General features: G+C 46.4%; 1 protein-coding gene across 1 annotated transcript in view; it reads right to left on the bottom strand.

Moving 5' to 3' along the window:
• ARHGAP35 (Rho GTPase activating protein 35) overlaps window positions 1-17,508 on the bottom strand; it is a 125,993-nt gene that overhangs the window by 64,033 nt on the left and 44,452 nt on the right. The window contains exon 2 of the mRNA XM_047709731.1: window positions 12,207-16,083. Within this exon, the coding sequence (XP_047565687.1) occupies window positions 12,207-15,890 (3,684 nt within the window). The 5' untranslated portion in view covers window positions 15,891-16,083. The remainder of the gene's footprint in view (window positions 1-12,206; window positions 16,084-17,508) is intronic.

The raw sequence follows: 17,508 nt of genomic DNA, 5'->3' as shown, positions 1-17,508 counted from the left end.
AAATGAGAATGAGTAATTTCCTCCTTCCAGAAAAGAAAAAGAGCAGGCATTCTGCTGGGGCTGAAAGCTCCAACGGAGACCCTCCTTCGGTACACTGGCCTGGGGTTAATCCTCAGCCGTTTCGGAATGAGGGATGGATAAAACCAACTAATCAAACAGGACAAAGAAAAGAATACTCTGTCCCTTGCCCCGTAGGTCCCTTCCTCGGCAGTAGGCGGAGCAGCAGCAGGGGTAACTACTTCGATTTGAGGGCTCACTAGGTGCCAAGCAAGTCCCAAATACTATTTCTTTTAAACCTCAGGACATTACACTTTACCAAGAAAAATGTCCCACACACCCGCACAAATGACACAACTGGCAAGTGCCAGTGCTGGGAGTCAAAACTAGGAGGGTTCGTCTCCAAAGCTCATGCTCATAAACACTACTGAGATACTCTGTTCCCAAACTGATCAATCCTTTTATTTTGAAGCTCATGTAAGGAAAAAATGCTCTAAATAAATGGTCAATTTCCTAAAAGCCACAAAAATACACCTGAAATTTTGGCCTTTCGGTAAAATAGCTAGGTGAGCATCTTTCGGTAAAATATCTGAGGAGGAGGGTAACCAAAGGGGATCAAGGTAAATGGACTCAGGTGTAGCTCCAGCAATACAGTTTCATCTCCAAGTTAACGAGACCAAATTAGAAGAGCAGATATAGGGGCATGTGGGTGGCTCAGTCAGTTGAGCACCTGCCTTCTGCTCAGGTCATGATCCCAGGGTCCTCAGATCGAGTCCTGTATCGGGCTCCCTGCTCAGCAGGGAGTTAGCTACTCCCCTTGCCCCCCGACCTGCTTGTGCTCTCTCTTGTACACACTCTCTCTCAAATAAATAAATAACATTTTTTTTTAAAGATTTTATTTATTTATTTGACAGAGAGAGATCACAAGTAGACGGAGAGGAAGGCAGAGAGAGAGAGAGAGGGAAGCAGGCTTCTCGCTGAGCAGAGAGCCTGATGCGGGACTCGATCCCAGGACCCTGAGATCATGACCTGAGCCGAAGGCAGCGGCTTAACCCACTGAGCCACCCAGGCGCCCCAATAAATAACATTTTTTTTAAAAAAAGATTTTATTTATTTATTTGAGAGAGAGGCAGTGAGAGAGAGCATGAGCGAGGAGAAGGTCAGAGGGAGAAGCAGACTCCCCATGGAGCTGGGAGCCTGATGTGGGACTCGATCCCGGGACTCCGGGACCATGACCTGAGCCGAAGGCAGTCGTCCAACCAACTGAGCCACCCAGGCGTCCCATAAATAACATTTTTAAAAAAGATTTTATTGGGCCGCTGGGTGGCTCAGCGGGTTAAGCCGCTGCCTTCGGCTCAGGTCATGATCTCGGCTCAGGCCCAGGGTCCTGGGATCGAGTCCCACATCGGGCTCTCTGCTTGGCGGGGATCCTGCTTCCCTCTCTCTCTTTCTCTCTCTGGCTGCCTCTCTGTCTACTTGTGATCTCTCTCTGTCAAATAAATAAATAAAATCTTAAGAAAAAAAAAAGATTTTATTTGTTTATGTGACAGAGAGACACAGTGAGAGAGGCAACACAAGCAGGGGCAGTGGCAGAGGGAGAAGCAGGGCTCCCTCAGAGCAGGAAGCCCAATGCGGGGCTCGATCCAGAATCCTGGGATCACAACCCGAGCCGAAGGCAGATGCTTAATGACTGAGCTACCCAGGTGCCCCCAATAAATAAAATCTTTAAAAAAGAGCAGATTTATTACAAATGTATACAACCTATATAATTTAAAAGCATTTAGGGGTGGGGCTCCTGAGTGGCTCAGTCAGTTGGGTATCCGACTCTTAACTTCGGCTTGGGCTGTGATCCTGGGGCTGTCGGATCAAGCCCCACCACAGGCTTTGCGCTCAGAGGGGAGTCTGCTCCCCCTCTCCCACTGCCCCTCCCCTGTTCATGCACTGCTGCACTCTCTCTCAAATAAATGAATTTTTTAAAAAGTGTTTAGGGGAGGAGCGCCTGGGTGGCTCAGTGGGTTAAGCCTCTGCCTTAGGCTCAGGTCATGATCCCAGGGTCTTGGGATTGAGCCCCGCATCCGGCTCTCCGCTTGGCAGGGAGCCTGCTTCCTCCTCTCTCTCTCTCTCTCTCTCCCTGCCTCTCTGCCTACTTGTGATCTCTGTCAAATGAAAATAAATAAATAAAAAAGTGTTTAGGGGATCTTTGTATAAAATCCACTAAAGGGGACAATCACCTAGCTTCTAGGTCAGGGTCAACCATTTCTTTCCTCATCCTGCCCATCCTCATTCCTTCTGGTACCTCTATTTATATTGGGAACAAATCACTTCCTGTTTAGTCTGAGATTCTTTGAGGACTTCCTGTGCAAACAAGTGGCAAAAAAAAAGAACAGTGAGAATAAAATGTGCACGAAAGAAGGAACAAGCCCATGTGGGCTGGGGTCGGGCATTATCTGTAATGAACACCCAAAGGCGAAGACAATCCAGTCTTCACAGAGCTGGCTAACTGATTCAGTCAGGAAGACGAATGCAATGGAAATGGATCCTGGGGTCCCAGAGAACCATGCCCTCCACAAGGCCTACCCCTGCCCCTGTCCCGCTCCCCATGAAATCAGCCGCACAGTCTCTCAGGTTGCAGGGAGTGGCTGCTGCTATCTCTAGGCTCTGACCCAGACTTTCACCAAAGAAGGAAAAGCAAATCGATGATTTATGATCTATCTTTACATGAGATAATTTAACCAATCTAGACTCTCTAGACTCGGGCATCTTCTACTTAGAAGAAGTACAACAGAAAGAATTTAAGGGTTGACATCTTAACAGACCTGAGTTTGAATCCTGAGAGACAAGTCCCGTGACTCTGGGCAAGTGACTTAGCATCTCAGGGACAGCACCTCCTCACAGAGGGGTCTGAGGGTGAAATGTGTGGGACCTGGCTCAGGGCCTAGCAGAGAGTAGCCATCCAATAATTTGAGGAAAGAGAGGGGGGAGTGCTTCTGTTGTCACACGTTGTCGCAACCGGATAACCATGAGTCAAGCTATGGTCTCCTTTAAAAATGCCATACAGTTTAAATTATTAGCTCCAGAATCTGCATATACAAGGAAGCCCGTCTGGATTCCAGCGACATTCTTTTTATCAATCTCAATCCTGCAGAATTCGCCTGTCAAAACCAACACAACCACAGCACTGTGCTTCAGTAAAACTGATGCTTCCAAATAAACTGTTAAGGGATTAAAAAATGGAACTTTAAGAGAAGCTGCAAGGAAGCAGCTTTTCTAATCACCATTAAGGCCTTCTAACCAGAGTTCTAGTAAACAGATAATAAATTTTGATCTTGTACTTCCTCTACCTTCTCAATACTACGACAAGATGAGGTGTGTTCTAACGATCTAAGTTAGCTAGAAAATTTACCCTCCATCAACCAAGTACTATGCGCCAGACCCCTGCTTACGTTCTTTAGATTGCATTCCAGAGTCAAAACAGATCTGTACATGTGGGTTTTAAGAACCCCATTTTACAGATAAAGAGGCTGAGTCCTAAAAAAAATTCAGTTACTTGCCCAAGTCAGTTCTGACTCCAAAACCTGTGCTCTGAGTCACTGTGATTCGCTGCCTTCCTCTGAAAGTTCCTGGGAGAGGCAGAATGAGTAAATGGATAACGGAATAAATGATTAAGAGTACAATGACAACCTGGAGAATTTCTAGGGTAATAAAGACCCACTCACATAAAATCCCAGGGATCTTTAAGCTGGAAAAGGAAAGAAGAGAGACCTATGCAGTTATTTCAAATAGCTACAGAACTATCCATTGAAAGAGATCATTTTATATGGTTCCAAAGGGTTATGTTGGGAGAGATAAGAGGAGAACATAGATAGGCAATTCTGGCCAATATAAAGAGAAATTAAAAAAAAAAAAAAATCCCCAGCTGTTTAAAAAGGAAGGGACTGTTCTGTAAATACTCAAAGCAGAGACCGAACTACCTGCCATACCCATTGTCAAGGAGATCCTGCCATGGAAGGCTAAATTGGACAACTGCCCTTATCCCCCTCACCCCAGAGGATCCAAGATCTAGTTCAGTGCCTTTATTCATTCAGCGTACAAAATGCGGGAACGGAGAGTGAGCTGTCGCAACAGCACCAACTCCCCTTGCTAAAGGACACGGATTCTCTCATATTTAAACTGTGATTTACCGAATGTCCAAACGAGACGAATGTCTCGTTACTCCGAGAAGTAACTGAGGGCTCTGTAGGGTGTCACAAAATTCGGATGGGAATTCTTGCACAACTAGTTCTAGACCTTTCCAGTAAGGAAATCAGACATCGTGGTGCACACGAAGAGGTGGGCCAGATTGCTGATATAACAAGCAACATATCAGGCATCTGAAGGGTTACTGGGCACATGTCAGATGGAAACGCCACTCTTTTGAGTGGCCTGCCAGCTGTCTCAGTCCCCGGTCAGACATGGGTCGCTCATTATGGAGTCCCTGGGGCACTCAGAGCAGCAGGCCCCTGGAGAGGAGAAAGTAATACCATCCCAACATCAATCTTCTTTTGAGGGCACTCACATAGCAGGCTGAATGGAAAAAGGCATCTAGCCAGAGGAAAGCAAACCCTGAGGATAATCGACACATCTGCAGCTCTCAGTTGAGTCTTACTGGGTCGGAAATGGAAACTGGTGATTAACTAGGAGTGGCCCCGTGCAGGACACTGCTAGGTGCTCTGCACAATTATCTGAAACCTCACCACCATCTTCTTCTAGGTAAGGGTTATCAGCACCATTTTCTCGGCAAGAAAATGCGCTCAGAGAGATTCACACCCAGCGCTGAGAGCCAGGACCCAGGGCCTAGTGATCTATGAACACCAAAGCCCCTCTCTGCCCTACGAGAACTCCACGATGGGACGCCATGACCAAAACAAAGTGCTGGGTCAGTCTGAGCCACCTTCATCTGTCCATGTGGATAGATACATTTTTTGAATGAGCAACACAGTCCATTGTTCTTTACTTCAATTTCCTCAAAAACATGCAATTCTTAGGCTTGGTAATACCCAGGTGGCAAAGGAAACAAAGAAATGAACCAATAGTTTACACCAGTGTGGCACTGCAAAGAAACAGTGACGAACTTGCCGCTGGCCCCTTGGCTTCTGAAACAAGGAAAGAGCATCAAGGGAAACTCCCAACTTTGTCGGACTCGGAAAACATCTGTCACCTGCCTGTGGGGTGGTAAGCCCATTCCATGGCCCCTCTGAGTCCACAGAGGCAAGAAAAAGGTTAGGAAGCCAGCCAAAGAATAAGAAGCTTCCATCGGGCTGCAAGATGACTGGGTTCCAGGGCCTGACATGCAGAGGGCACTCATTAAATTTCCTGAACAAAAACAAGTTTCCAATAATGCACAGGGCCAATATTTCTTTATATTTTTTTTAACTTCAGCTGAGATGAGGACGATCTGTGTGTGTACAGAGGCTTTTTCTTCTCCTAACATAGGGTTGCTCTCCTGAAGACATGAGGAGGTGAGGCTCAGAAGGTCTTATTCATATCGTCAGTACACCCCAGACTCCCTTTAAGAAAAAAAAAAAAAAAACAAAACAGCTGAGGTGATCGATTCCCTACATCACTGTGTGGACACTGAATAAAGGACAGTCATTTATGTACACATACAACTACGTTCCTGCTGGAGTCAGTTCCCAGAGAGCAAGGATCTTAGCATTTTTCTTTTTTAATGAATTATGCCCGAGGTCACACAGCAAACTAGCAGAAGAGCTAATACTACACCAAAGTCATCTCTCACCCTCAACCAACTTATAATCCAATCAGTAAGAGATGAGATACATCCCTAGCAAATGAAGCCGATCTAGGTATCAGATGAGTTAATAACTGAGCCACAAAGAAAAAGAGAGTCTCCTAAGACTCCAGTGGGGAGGTCAGCCATTCTTTCTGGATAAAGAACATTCGATCTTCTGTGGGAATAGCAGGTAGTTATTTAGTGACCCTAAGCTGACAACCTCAAATACTCTCCTGGTCTCTATAAAATACCTTCAATACATATAAAATTACTGATCTAGACATCAGAGTCCGAAAATATGATCACTACAGTTGTACCACCTAGCACAGTCTTTTAAATGCTTGGTAACCCATCTAATGAAGGAAATAAAGAACACAAGCTCTTGGGAGTCTTTTTTCTTTCTTTCTTTTTTTTTTTTAAGGACAAATGTCAGGGACCTGGGTGGCTCAGTTGGTTAGGTGTCTGCTTTCAAATCAGGTCATGATCCCAGGGTCCTGGGACTGAGTCCTGCATCAGGCTCCCTGCTCAGCAGGGAGTCTGCTTCTCCCTTTACCCTTCCCCCCTCCTAGTGATCTCTCTCTCTCACTCTCAAATAAATAAAATCTTTTTTTTTTTTAAGATTTTATTTTTTTATGAGAGACAGCAAGAGAGGGAACACAAGCACGGGGAAGCTGGAGAGAGAGAAGCAGGCTCCCTGCTGGGCAGGGAGCCCGATGCCGGGGCTCGATCCCAGGATCCTGGGATCATGACCTGAGCCGAAGGCAGATGCTTAACAACTGAGCCACCCAGGCACCCCAATAAAATCTTTAATAAAGGACAAATGCCATATACTGAATGCAGTCTGGAACAGGGACGGTGTCCTCTGAATGAGGACAATTTTCCCTCTCTAGAGTGATTTTTAGCAAAGCCCTAGAGAGAGAGAGAGAGAGACACACACACACACACACACACACACACACACATATACATATATACAGACATGCCCGTAGTTTGCCAAGTTGTGTAGTGGGAGACCCTGGACTAAATATAAGTGGTAGGAATCAGAAAAACCAAAAGATTCCATACACTACATTACTATGGGTTCCCCACAAAGCACCTTCTTGCATTCTATATTCAACATTCCAGCTTTCTAATTAGCAACAATTCTCTCATAATTTCCAACAGATCTTCAAAAGAAACTTTTCAATCAAGTTTCTCACTCGTGCCCTAAATATATTCTTGGTTAACTGGTGCTCCCCCTTCTGGCTCTGCAAAAAAAAAAAAAAAAAAAAAAAAAAATCTAAGCCCAAGTTTAAGAAAAAACCTGATGGCGTTCTTAATTCTCACTGGCAAAGCCCGTTATGAAAGCACAGATGCTTACTAGACTTGGGCTCCGTCGCGCCGGCAGGCAGTATTATGACCCAGTCACCCAATGTCTTGCAGCATATCTTTATTTAGGGATAGAAGAGGAAGTAGCACAAAGTCTCGGCCTTCCTAGCATCCCTAATCCTCTGCCATGATGGAAGAAGAAAGACGTGTCATCCCCTTACAGGCCCCAAATAAAGTGAGACCACAGCTTTTTTGCTCTAGAAAGGTGTGAAGTCTGGCAAATCTGGGTCACTCCCTGCCGCTGTCTCAGACCCAACAGCCAGTGCGACAGGGGGCTAACTAGAAAGGAGGGCCCACCAGTTTCTAGGAAAGTTTTTTACACACACATCCTGCCTGATCCGACACATACTGGATTTGGACTTCTCAGAGTTCTAGGTCAGTTTTTACCTGCTTGCCTCCTCTCAAATACTGAATCAAATGCATTCAGAAGACCTTTCTCGATGGAAGCGGAGGTGATTCTTCACTGCAGCTGAAATACTTTGCGTTCCTACCAAGATATTTCAGTATCACTAGGTGGTGGACAAAGAACAAGTTGGTTCAGTGATGATCAGAGCAATTCTCTGCTCTTTGAAAAACAGACATGGGTTGCCTATTGTAGTTTTTTTTTTTAAAAACAGGTGTGCTATAAGCTAAGGCCCATAGTTAAAGATAGTCTATTTTTGTCACCAAAAACACACTACAGCAGCTCTTCAGGCTTAAAATAAACCGAGAAAATGCGTGACACCAGTTCAAAACAATTTCTCAAAGTTCCAGAGGCTATTTCAGTGTCTCCAAGCCTTTTTTGTCCTCTAGTCAACTAGACTCTGAAGCCAGAAACAAGCGGCACCAGGCCTTTCTTAGAGAGTAGTGCGGGGAAATGGATTTTTTTAGATCATAATCACAGTCCTTTGAAATGAACAAATTAACTAGACTGATCGGTCCAAATGTGTACCTGGCTGTTACATTCTACCGTCTTCCTTGCGGGCCGGACTCTCAGAGCCCTCTGGAAGTGGAAGTCAGAAGAGCGGCTTCAAAAATCTCCACTCCTCCGTCTAGTAACCACACTAACGTGGGTGGTGGCAACGGACAATGCTGGGTACGGGCCCGGCTCCCAGTAAGTACGCAGTGCACTGAGGGAAGTGTAAGACCCTTCCCACGGTATTCGCAGCCCTCGCTCTCTGCAGTAGCCCCTCTAGGTTTCTTTCAAGTGTTCCCCCCACCCGGGCTCCAAGTTCCATACTGTTTTCTCAAGAGATCTCCCCACGAAACCTCCATCTTCACTGCCTTTGTCCTCCTCACCCCGTAAGTGCACTGGATGGACACAACCACCACACACACAGCGCTCAGCACAAAGCCAGGTGCACAGGTGCTCACGAAACCACGTGCACTGAGTGCTTCTTTCCAAAAATGAATGGATGAGCATATGTTTTGGGGGCAAAAGTATTTCTTTTAAAAGATAACAATTCTTTCAGGAATCAGAAAATCCAAGGCCAAGTAGGCACCCCCACCCAATCTGTAAGACCGCGGCATTTATTTGCCTGTACAGCCCACTGAGTGGGACCAGCCCCTTCCGAAGCACACACTAAGAGTCTTTCCTGAGCAGGTTACAAAGAGCTCATATTTCATACCATTCAGCTTGTCTGTCAAAAATGCAACATCCCTCCCTGGGGAGCTAGCAGTCCAATTCCCCAGCTGGTTTTTATTCACACTAGAAACTTTAACTCCGTTCTCGGCCTCACAAAATGAGAGCTGTGTCCACACAAAGCCACAACAACCAGCCGATTCACTGAATCCAATGAAATAAGCCAATTCACTGGGGGGGTAGGGGGGAGACACAAACTGTCAAACTGGTTACTTGGTGCCTTATAGACCAAACAATGCGTGATTGGTTTGCTTTTCAATAGGTTGTCTTGTCATGTGGTAGCTACAGTGAGTGAAAGATTTTCTTTATCATTGTTTTGTCTTTTTTTTTTTTTTAAACACAAAGATAAGAGCACATCAGATAGAAGGGTGAATAGCCAATAATGTCCTCTCTTTAAATCCGTGGTCAAACACACTAAATTCAGCAACTCGAGCTACCCAAAAGGCACATTTTGTGAAGCAAGATTCCCCAGGCTGTTTTTTTGGTTTTAAAATGAGACCCTGCCGGTCCTGATCTCATCTTTGCAAACGCATGGTACTGAGAGACAGAGACCATGCGCAACACCAACTCTTTCCAGACAAAGCAGCTATTCATGGGCCCCACTGAAGTGCAATCGTAGATTTTCAATTTCATTCAGCTGAGTGCGGAAGGCTCCCACTATGAGGGTGGGTTGCTAAATGGTTCAGCTGGGAAAAGGACCCAGAATGACAGTCAGCTTTACAGTCTGCACTTTCATTAACAGAAATGAAAGCGATTCCCTCACACTCCGACTCCAGTTTTACAGTGAAGAGCTAATCTAGCAAGTCAGCCAAGGGAGCCAGGCGATTTCTCTTTCTCCACATCACACTGGTACCCAGAGCATAGCTTTTTGTCGTTGTTGTTAGGGCTGTTGCTAGGGTAAGTGCCGAGAAAGCTCAGTAACACACAGGGTTAAAACTTACACAAAAGGGAGGGACAATGCTGGACCCCCAGGCCCTTGGCTAGGCCAGACCAGCACTCTCTTCTCTTTGAAGACAACAGGCCCGTTTTTACCTTCAGGCCTTTCCTTGCCTCTGCGGCTTCAGTCCTACTCACTACTCACCCTCCAAGCTCTCGTTAAACACCAACACCGCCATGCCTACCACCTGCCCAGGCTGCAGGCCGCTCAGTGTCGCATGTGCACGACCTCACTCCGCTTCTCACAGCCGTCTGAGGAAGGCGCCACAGTGTTCTCCCTTTCTGCCCAAGGGATATGGAGAAGGGAATCCCGTGCCCCCAGTCCCAGTGAGGGAGCGGAGGAGTTGGGATTGGACTTTAGCCCCTGCCCCAGAACCCGAGTCCCTAATCACTCCACACACTGCGCTCGCTCCTTAACTGCCCTGGCCTGGGCCTGGGATTTCTGCTCTGCCCAACACAGTGCCCCCTGGGCAGACCACCTGTTTTCGGTAGTTATGTAGATTTTGCTGCCTCAACTGGGAGCTCTGGTCTGGGCAAGAAGGATCTGTGCCATTTCCCCAGTGGTGTCTGGCATGCAGGAGGCACTAAGTGTGTTTTCCATTACCTTCCATTACCAACTGGCTCCCCGCTCACTTCAAATAAATACTGTATTGCTTTGTCATGCCAATAAAAATCAAAGGCCAAATCCCCCACGTAGGGGTTGGCTTGGCATTCTCTGCCCCGTGGTATCTTGCTTTTCCAGTAAAACAAGTGTCAGTCGGCTTTCTTAAGGCAGCAATTTTAATAGGAGCTGCGCCCCAGTGGGGAAGAGAATAAAGGCTCTGCTTTATCTGTGCATTAGGATGACAAAGCAGCAACACTCATTTCAAAGCACCATTTTCCAAGGCAGGAAAAGACAATTTCACCTTTTACTCACACTTTCCAAAGGATACTCTTGAACCGACTTCTGGCACGCTATTGCTCTTGGGCCAGAGGTAGCATTTTTATTTGACTTGAAGAGGTGTGGCCCGCATAACTAACAGACGGGAAGTCGAAGTCGATCATTTCTACGTGCTGACCCAGCAACCCTGGGTAAGGAAGTTCTAGGTGAGGAAGTGGCTCTTTAAAAACATGGACACCAGCTGCTTTCTGCTGAGCCCACCGCGCGTGCTCTTTAAAGCATGGCTTGTCTGGGAATGTGTCTTAAAAAGCATCATCTTCAACAAGTATTAAAAATGTAGCTAGAAGTCAGAAAATCAGTTATAATTCAGTGTGCTATTATGCCGCCCTCCTAATTCCCAGGTGCGCAAACACCCCCACAAATTAAGACTATCAGCATTTAGATAAGCTATTCTGGTAACAGTCTTCATCAGGAGTGGAGGAAGAGAAGAAAGTCAAAACGTTCAAAATGTTTGGATTCCGGTATCGTTAAACAGGGGAGCTCTGAGGAAATACAGGGGGCAGGTGAGGCTACTTTCTGACTTCCTAAGAACTGTTTTCCATGGGTCTGCCCACTACTAACCCTCGCAGAACAAAATACTGAAGGCGGTGAAGGAATCCCAGTGGAAAAACAAAACAATGGGAAATCAAATGCCTATGATATTTACTAATGTTCAATTCAGAGGGGTAGAGGAACAGAACACAGAATGATACCGCTCTGCCCTCTCTGAAACTACACTGGTAAGAAAATTCTGGAAGCTCCAGCCAACAGTGATTGGGGAGCACCATGGATGCTCTCAGGGAACATAGAGTGAATACATTCTTCTTGGGAGGCCATGGCACCATGTTCCTCCATCTCCGAGGGCCCTCTTAACCAGTAAGAGCTGGAGAACTAGCCTTCAGGTGATCTTTTACAACAGAACTATCAAGTCTTGGGGCACCTGGGTGGCTCAGTGGGTTAAGCCACTTCCTTCGGCTCAGGTCATGATCCCAGGGTCCTGGGATCGAGCCCTGCATCGGGCTCTCTGCTAAGCAGTGAGCCTGCCTCCCCCGCCTCGCCCCCGCTTCTGCCTCTCTGCCTACTTGTGATCTCTGTCTGTCAAATAAATAAATAAAATCTTTAAAAAAAAAAAAGAAAATGCAGCAACCTTTACAGGTCAGTGAGAGGAAGAAGGAGCTTTTATGAGTCGTACGGGTGAATGTTTACTTAGCAGTTGGAGACTGAAGCTGCAATTTTAGATTCTGGTGTTTGCATAAAGGAAGAACAAGCATGTCGTCACCGGCCTGGCTACTTGTCAGGATACCGGCAAGCTCTACACGACCTGCTCACTTTGGTAATTACCTAACTATTGTTTTGGACAAAGACAACTCACACTCAAGCTGTGTGTAAGGTCCTCACTACTGGCGGCTGCCGGAGTCGCAATCTGAGACACTGCCTATTTCACGCTAAGTCACGGAGTAAATACACACACAGACCAATTTCTTTTTTACCAGAATAAGCCGTCCTTGAAAAATCATCATCACCATCATCCATCAGCTCTCACTGAGACACTGTGTGAACCACTGCCGTGACTCATTCTTCAACTGGCGTCTTACCTTAGTGTTCCTCCTCAGACTGCGAAGAATATTCCTCCGCCTTGGATCTTCGTCTGTCTCATAGGGAATGACGGCATTGTCCCCTTTATAACCTTGAGATGCCTGATCCTCCTCTTTCTTCCGGATGGGCCCCAGCTCGTCGTCGCTCCCCACACTGAAGCTGGTCCGGTAACGGGCAAACCTCCCCAGCCGGCTGCATCTCGCCCTGTACAGCACGGGCTTGCTTACGACGGAGACCTTGCGGCCGCGCTCCAGAGAGCTGGTGTCCATTTCACTGTCAGAGCCATTGCCACTGCCGTTGGACTGGGCTTTGTTGATATTCCGAATGGTGATGATTTTGCCTTGGGTGCTGTCATGGGGCACTGAGTATATGTTTTCTTCTTCATTCCTTGGCTTCACCACAGCATCCATGGGTTCGGCGTAATCGGAAGGATCAAACCCATCTGGAGGTAGCCAGGTGCTAGAGGACACAGACTTCCTCTGTCCATCTCTATGGCCTTGGTCTAAATAAGACAGATCCCCCTTTGTGATATCGAAATGCACGGGAGGCTTTGGCTTGACGGGCGGAGGTACTTTGTTGTTCAGTTTACTCTCAAAATTACTCATGATGAAAGACAGCCCATCATTTCCCTCCAGTTCCATAGAGAGCTTAGAATGGTCTTTGGACAGAGAGGGCAGTGATGTGTCTTCTCGAAACAAGCTGTAAGAAGGGGGCTCGATATCCTCTTCCGAATCCTGCAGGTTTGAGTTGCAGAGTGGAGAGCCCGCTCGGGGGGAGTTAAACACCTCTTCTGTGGTGCTACAGGCCTCTGCAGCGTTATCGTACATGTGAGTAGCCTCGATTATGTTCTTTTTATCCACCACATCTTTAAAAAATGGGTGGAAGAGCTCAAGTTTATGCTGGGGTTGGCTACAGGGGATGCTTGTGAACCTTCCGTCAATTTCTTGAGCAATCTCCTCTCCCTCACTCAGCTGTTCCCGACTTAAGTCATTGTCCAGGACATCTCCAGCGCCATCAGCGAGTGCGACCAGCTGAATGGGGATAATATCCTGCACTTCACAAAGAAAGGCACGTAACATAGCCAAGGAGGCCTTACGTTTGGCTGAATAAAAAACAATGTACCCATGGACCAACCGGCTTTTTCTGATGCTAAATGAGGAATGGTACGAAAGAACAGACAGTTCGATGCGCTTCTTGTGGAGTCCGATTGGTAGTTCAAGTAAAACAGAGTTGTTGCTTCCACAATGGGAAGACTTACAGGTTTGGGACTGAAGGACAGGAAAGAGTATGTCATCTGCACTGAAAGGGTCTCCACACATCAGACACATGACAATTCGCAAGTCGACGTCAGCCAGATCTTTGATGCTCGCGGTAGAACTGACCAGGTTTAAGTTACGCTTGGAGTCCAGGAGTCCTTTCAAAACTTGACTGATTTGCTTTTCATTAATGTTGCGTCCATAACCAATGCCAGCAGAAGCAGGGTCGAGAAAGACACACTGCAGTTTGCTGGCAATCTGCTGACCTTGTTGTATTAAGCTATGTAGGGTCTCTCCACTGGTATCTCCTCTCTTATTAACCAAGATTAGCGTCAGGGGGAGATGGACTAAATGATTATCTCGCCTGCCGAGCGTGGACTCTCTACTCTTCTCTATACTCTCCACCACATAGGACAGCGATTCCTTTGAATTGTAAAGGCAGAGACAGCCATGGGGCTGAAATGTTGGCGTCTGGAAAGAGTTCACAGGAAGCCTGACATTCCCTTCTATCGGCCTCAGGGAAAGCTCATACATTTTACCATCTATCACATACTTGTCATCATTTGTACAGAGAGCTCGAATCTCATTGGCCAACTCACGTGCGAGGCCATCTTTGCCCAAGATAACCAAGTTGATTCTATCAATGTTGGGGTCAGAGAGTGAATTTTTCTGATTCCGGTCAGATGGCCGGATAAACCGAGAACAAATCAAATGCTCGATCTTCGCATCCACACAGGCTGGGCAGCTAGGGCACGTCTCCTTGGTTGGGTGATACACAAAATGAATGTGCTTCAGGATAAGGGCATCACGCTCTGCTTGGAGCTTCTGTAATGCTTTAAATCGCTGTTCCTCCCCCAGAACATCCTGAATGACACCCATCTTCTCCTTACTGGGCTTAGCATCCAGCTCCAGCTCATAAAACAATTCTGAATATTCCAAAAGCAGCTCCTGAAACTCTTCCTTTGCTTTGTCTATAATTTGCTTTTGGTGTTTGCCATAAATATCCATGTATACAGATTCTTCCAGCCACTGGTAGAAATCTTCATTCATAATAAAACTACGGGCCTCTTCCCAAGGCTTTCCAGGAGTTATGAAGGGAGAGGTCTCCAGGTTTTCTTTAAATGCCCTTCTCATCTCAGCTCTTTTCCTCTCGTTCCGCAGCTTCTCTAAGTGGGCCTCGTACAGCTGCTCGGCAGGGAGAGTATCCATCAAGTCAAAGGGAATCCGTTCATTCTCCATGTTGTCAATGTGACTGGTGGCATCCCACGGTGTCTCTTCAAGCACAACAAACCACTTGAGGAATTCTGGCTTGGTCTCCAAGAGCTTTTTGGTTTTTATGCAGCTTAGGTGGTCGATTTCATCTAGATTGGGTATAAGAGCTTCAAAAGCTAGCGGCAGGGCTGCCAAGTACAGCTTTCTCCTGCGCTCAATGTGCTCGTGCTTGAGGCGGTGGATGTGCTGGAGAAACAGCTTCTTGGCTTTCTGAGTCCCTTCCAGGTAGACATAGTCCTGGTACTCGGGAGAGGCCTGCATCTTCCGGCTGACGCTCAGCCAGTTCTCGTTATGGTTCTTCACAACGCGACTCACCAGCCACTCATACTTGTCTTTTGCCGTAGCTATCTGCTGACTCTGCTGCTTGAGGGCCTCAAAATAAGGAATGATTTTCGTCTTTCCCCGACTTTTGTCAATGAGTTGCACTAAGGTGCTGAAAGCCAAGTCCACATTCACATTGGATCTTGCGGAGGTCTCCACGACCTGGAGGTTCTTTTTGCTTAAGGCAAAAGTATGTGCATCTCTAATGTACCGCTCAACACCCTCGTCACACTTCGTCAGGACCACCACTATGGGCTTTTTTGTCTTTGCGAGCTGATTGTAGAGATTGGACACAAACTTGAGCTGGTCATCAAAGTTCCTATTCATGCCCCTGCTAACGTCAATACCAAGAAGAAAACCATCAATCAGCAGCTTTCCATCTGGCATCTGTTTTTGCTCAAAGTCCTGCTCCAGCCCCAGCTGGTCAGTGCAAAAGTACATGAGTTTTTCAGCTGATGCGAGCTTGGTTGCTGCCGCTCTCTTGATATAGGGCTGCAGGGCTGTGCTTCGATGAGGTTGAAAAGTCTGATCATCGATGAACTCAGTCTGCTCCACAATGTGCATCTTACATTCCACACAATCCTCCAGGGAACGGCTAACTTCTCCCCAGTAGAGAAAGTGGTCATTATTGACCACTCGCCCACCAAAGTCACTGGTGCTGAGGACGGAGGTATGGTCCAAGTGAAACTCATCAGCACTTGGGCGCACGAAGCGGTTGCACAGACAAGACTTCCCAATGCCACACTGGCCCTTCTCCTTCTCGGTCCCAGACAATCCCACCACACTGATGTTGTAGGTGGGAATGCGGACATCTTGCTTTCTTGCCATCATCATCGTCGACACATCCTGCCACAATCGGCCACTTCCAAGATCAGATTAGTGTATTCCAGTGGACCTGACGGCTGCCCCACATTATCAGTGGGGGCCGGCTGCCGATGCAGCAAGACTGTCAGGTCCCATAGTGTTTGTATACCAGTGCGAGGTCAGTTTTCACCACTTCTCATCGCCAAATAGTAAACATTTCTTCCTAGATGGGGGAGAGAAAGAGAAAACCCATCAGCACCGTAATTATAGAACCCAATTTTAATCACCGACCTACAGCAAAAGCCAGTTTTCTTGTTCAACAGATACTTAGAGTAAACCTCAAATCTGCCAGGCCTTATGCTGAGAGAAGATGTAAGAGTACGACTGACATCTCTGTGCCCTCAGGAGGTACAATACATCTAATGGAGGAAGACATACAGGCAAGCAGGGTGCTGAGTGCTCAAACAAGAGTCTGAGGGCTCCTCCGACAAGTGGCTGATTCAAGGGCTAGAGCAGAGTTGGTACAAGATGAGCCTGGAACATCCTATTATGCAAGAAAGGAAAGAAGTCCTAGAAAAAATGACAGGGCCCCTCACAAAGACACAGGAGCCAGCTAGAAGGTCTCCCACTGGAAAAATCTGGCACAATTTGAGCACAAAAATCATTAAATACAGTAACGAATTATAACTCACAGCACAAAACAGGAACTGGAGTTCATACTACTGGAACAGAAAAAATCATCACTCGATATTAAGGGTATTTGCACAGAACTGAGGTGTCTCCTGATATGCTACTTAACAGTTGCAAAGTGGGGGGGGGGCACCAGGGTGGCTCGTTAAGCATCTGCCTTCGGCTCAGGTCATGATATCACAGTCCTGGGATCGAGCCCCCACGTCGGGCTTCTCCCTCTCCCACTCCCCCTGCTTGTGCTCCCTCTCTCACTGTGTCTCTCTCTGTCAAATAAATAAATAAAATCTTTAAAAAAAAAAAAAAAAACAGTTGCAAAGGGAAGAGGAACAAAAGAAAAAAAAAAAAACACAATTATACAATAGAGAAACCAGGTTAACACTGTGGGTTATGAAAAATATCACCACCAAAGAGAGACAGAAGTATCCTGTGGTCCTCCAGATATGGTCCCCCCAAGAGGCTACATTACTATGCAGTGTGATGGCCTAAAATGCATTACCTCAACATGATCACAGGGAAACATCAGATAAAAAATGAGCAAGTTTCTATTAAAGGGGGGAGGGGGAGTAGAGCATACTCTGTACTTTTCAAAAAATATCATGGTCATAATAGACAAAGAATGGCTAGGTAAACATTCCAGATCAAGAGAAGCTAAAGAGACGTCATAAGTAAATGCAATTATCTGACCCTAAAATGAATTCTGCACCAGAATGGGAAATACAGGACATTACTAAGTCAATTAACAACACTGGACTATGAACGGAGAGTATTTTATTAATGTAAATTTAGGAAGTTGATAACTACCATGTGAGCAAATAGCCCTTCTCTTATGAAATACACACTGAAGTACTTGGGGGTCGGGGGGAGGCCATAATGACTGGTCCCGAAAAAAACATGTATATATTGAGAGAAAGAACGCAAATGAGGTAAAAAGTTAACAAAAGGTAAATTTGCACAAGAT

This window comes from Lutra lutra, chromosome 17 (genome assembly GCF_902655055.1).
Source record: "Lutra lutra chromosome 17, mLutLut1.2, whole genome shotgun sequence".
In the NCBI taxonomy this organism is placed as follows: domain Eukaryota; kingdom Metazoa; phylum Chordata; class Mammalia; order Carnivora; family Mustelidae; genus Lutra; species Lutra lutra.
Note: the sequence above shows the minus strand (reverse complement) of the source record. Positions and strands in the feature narration are given on the sequence as shown.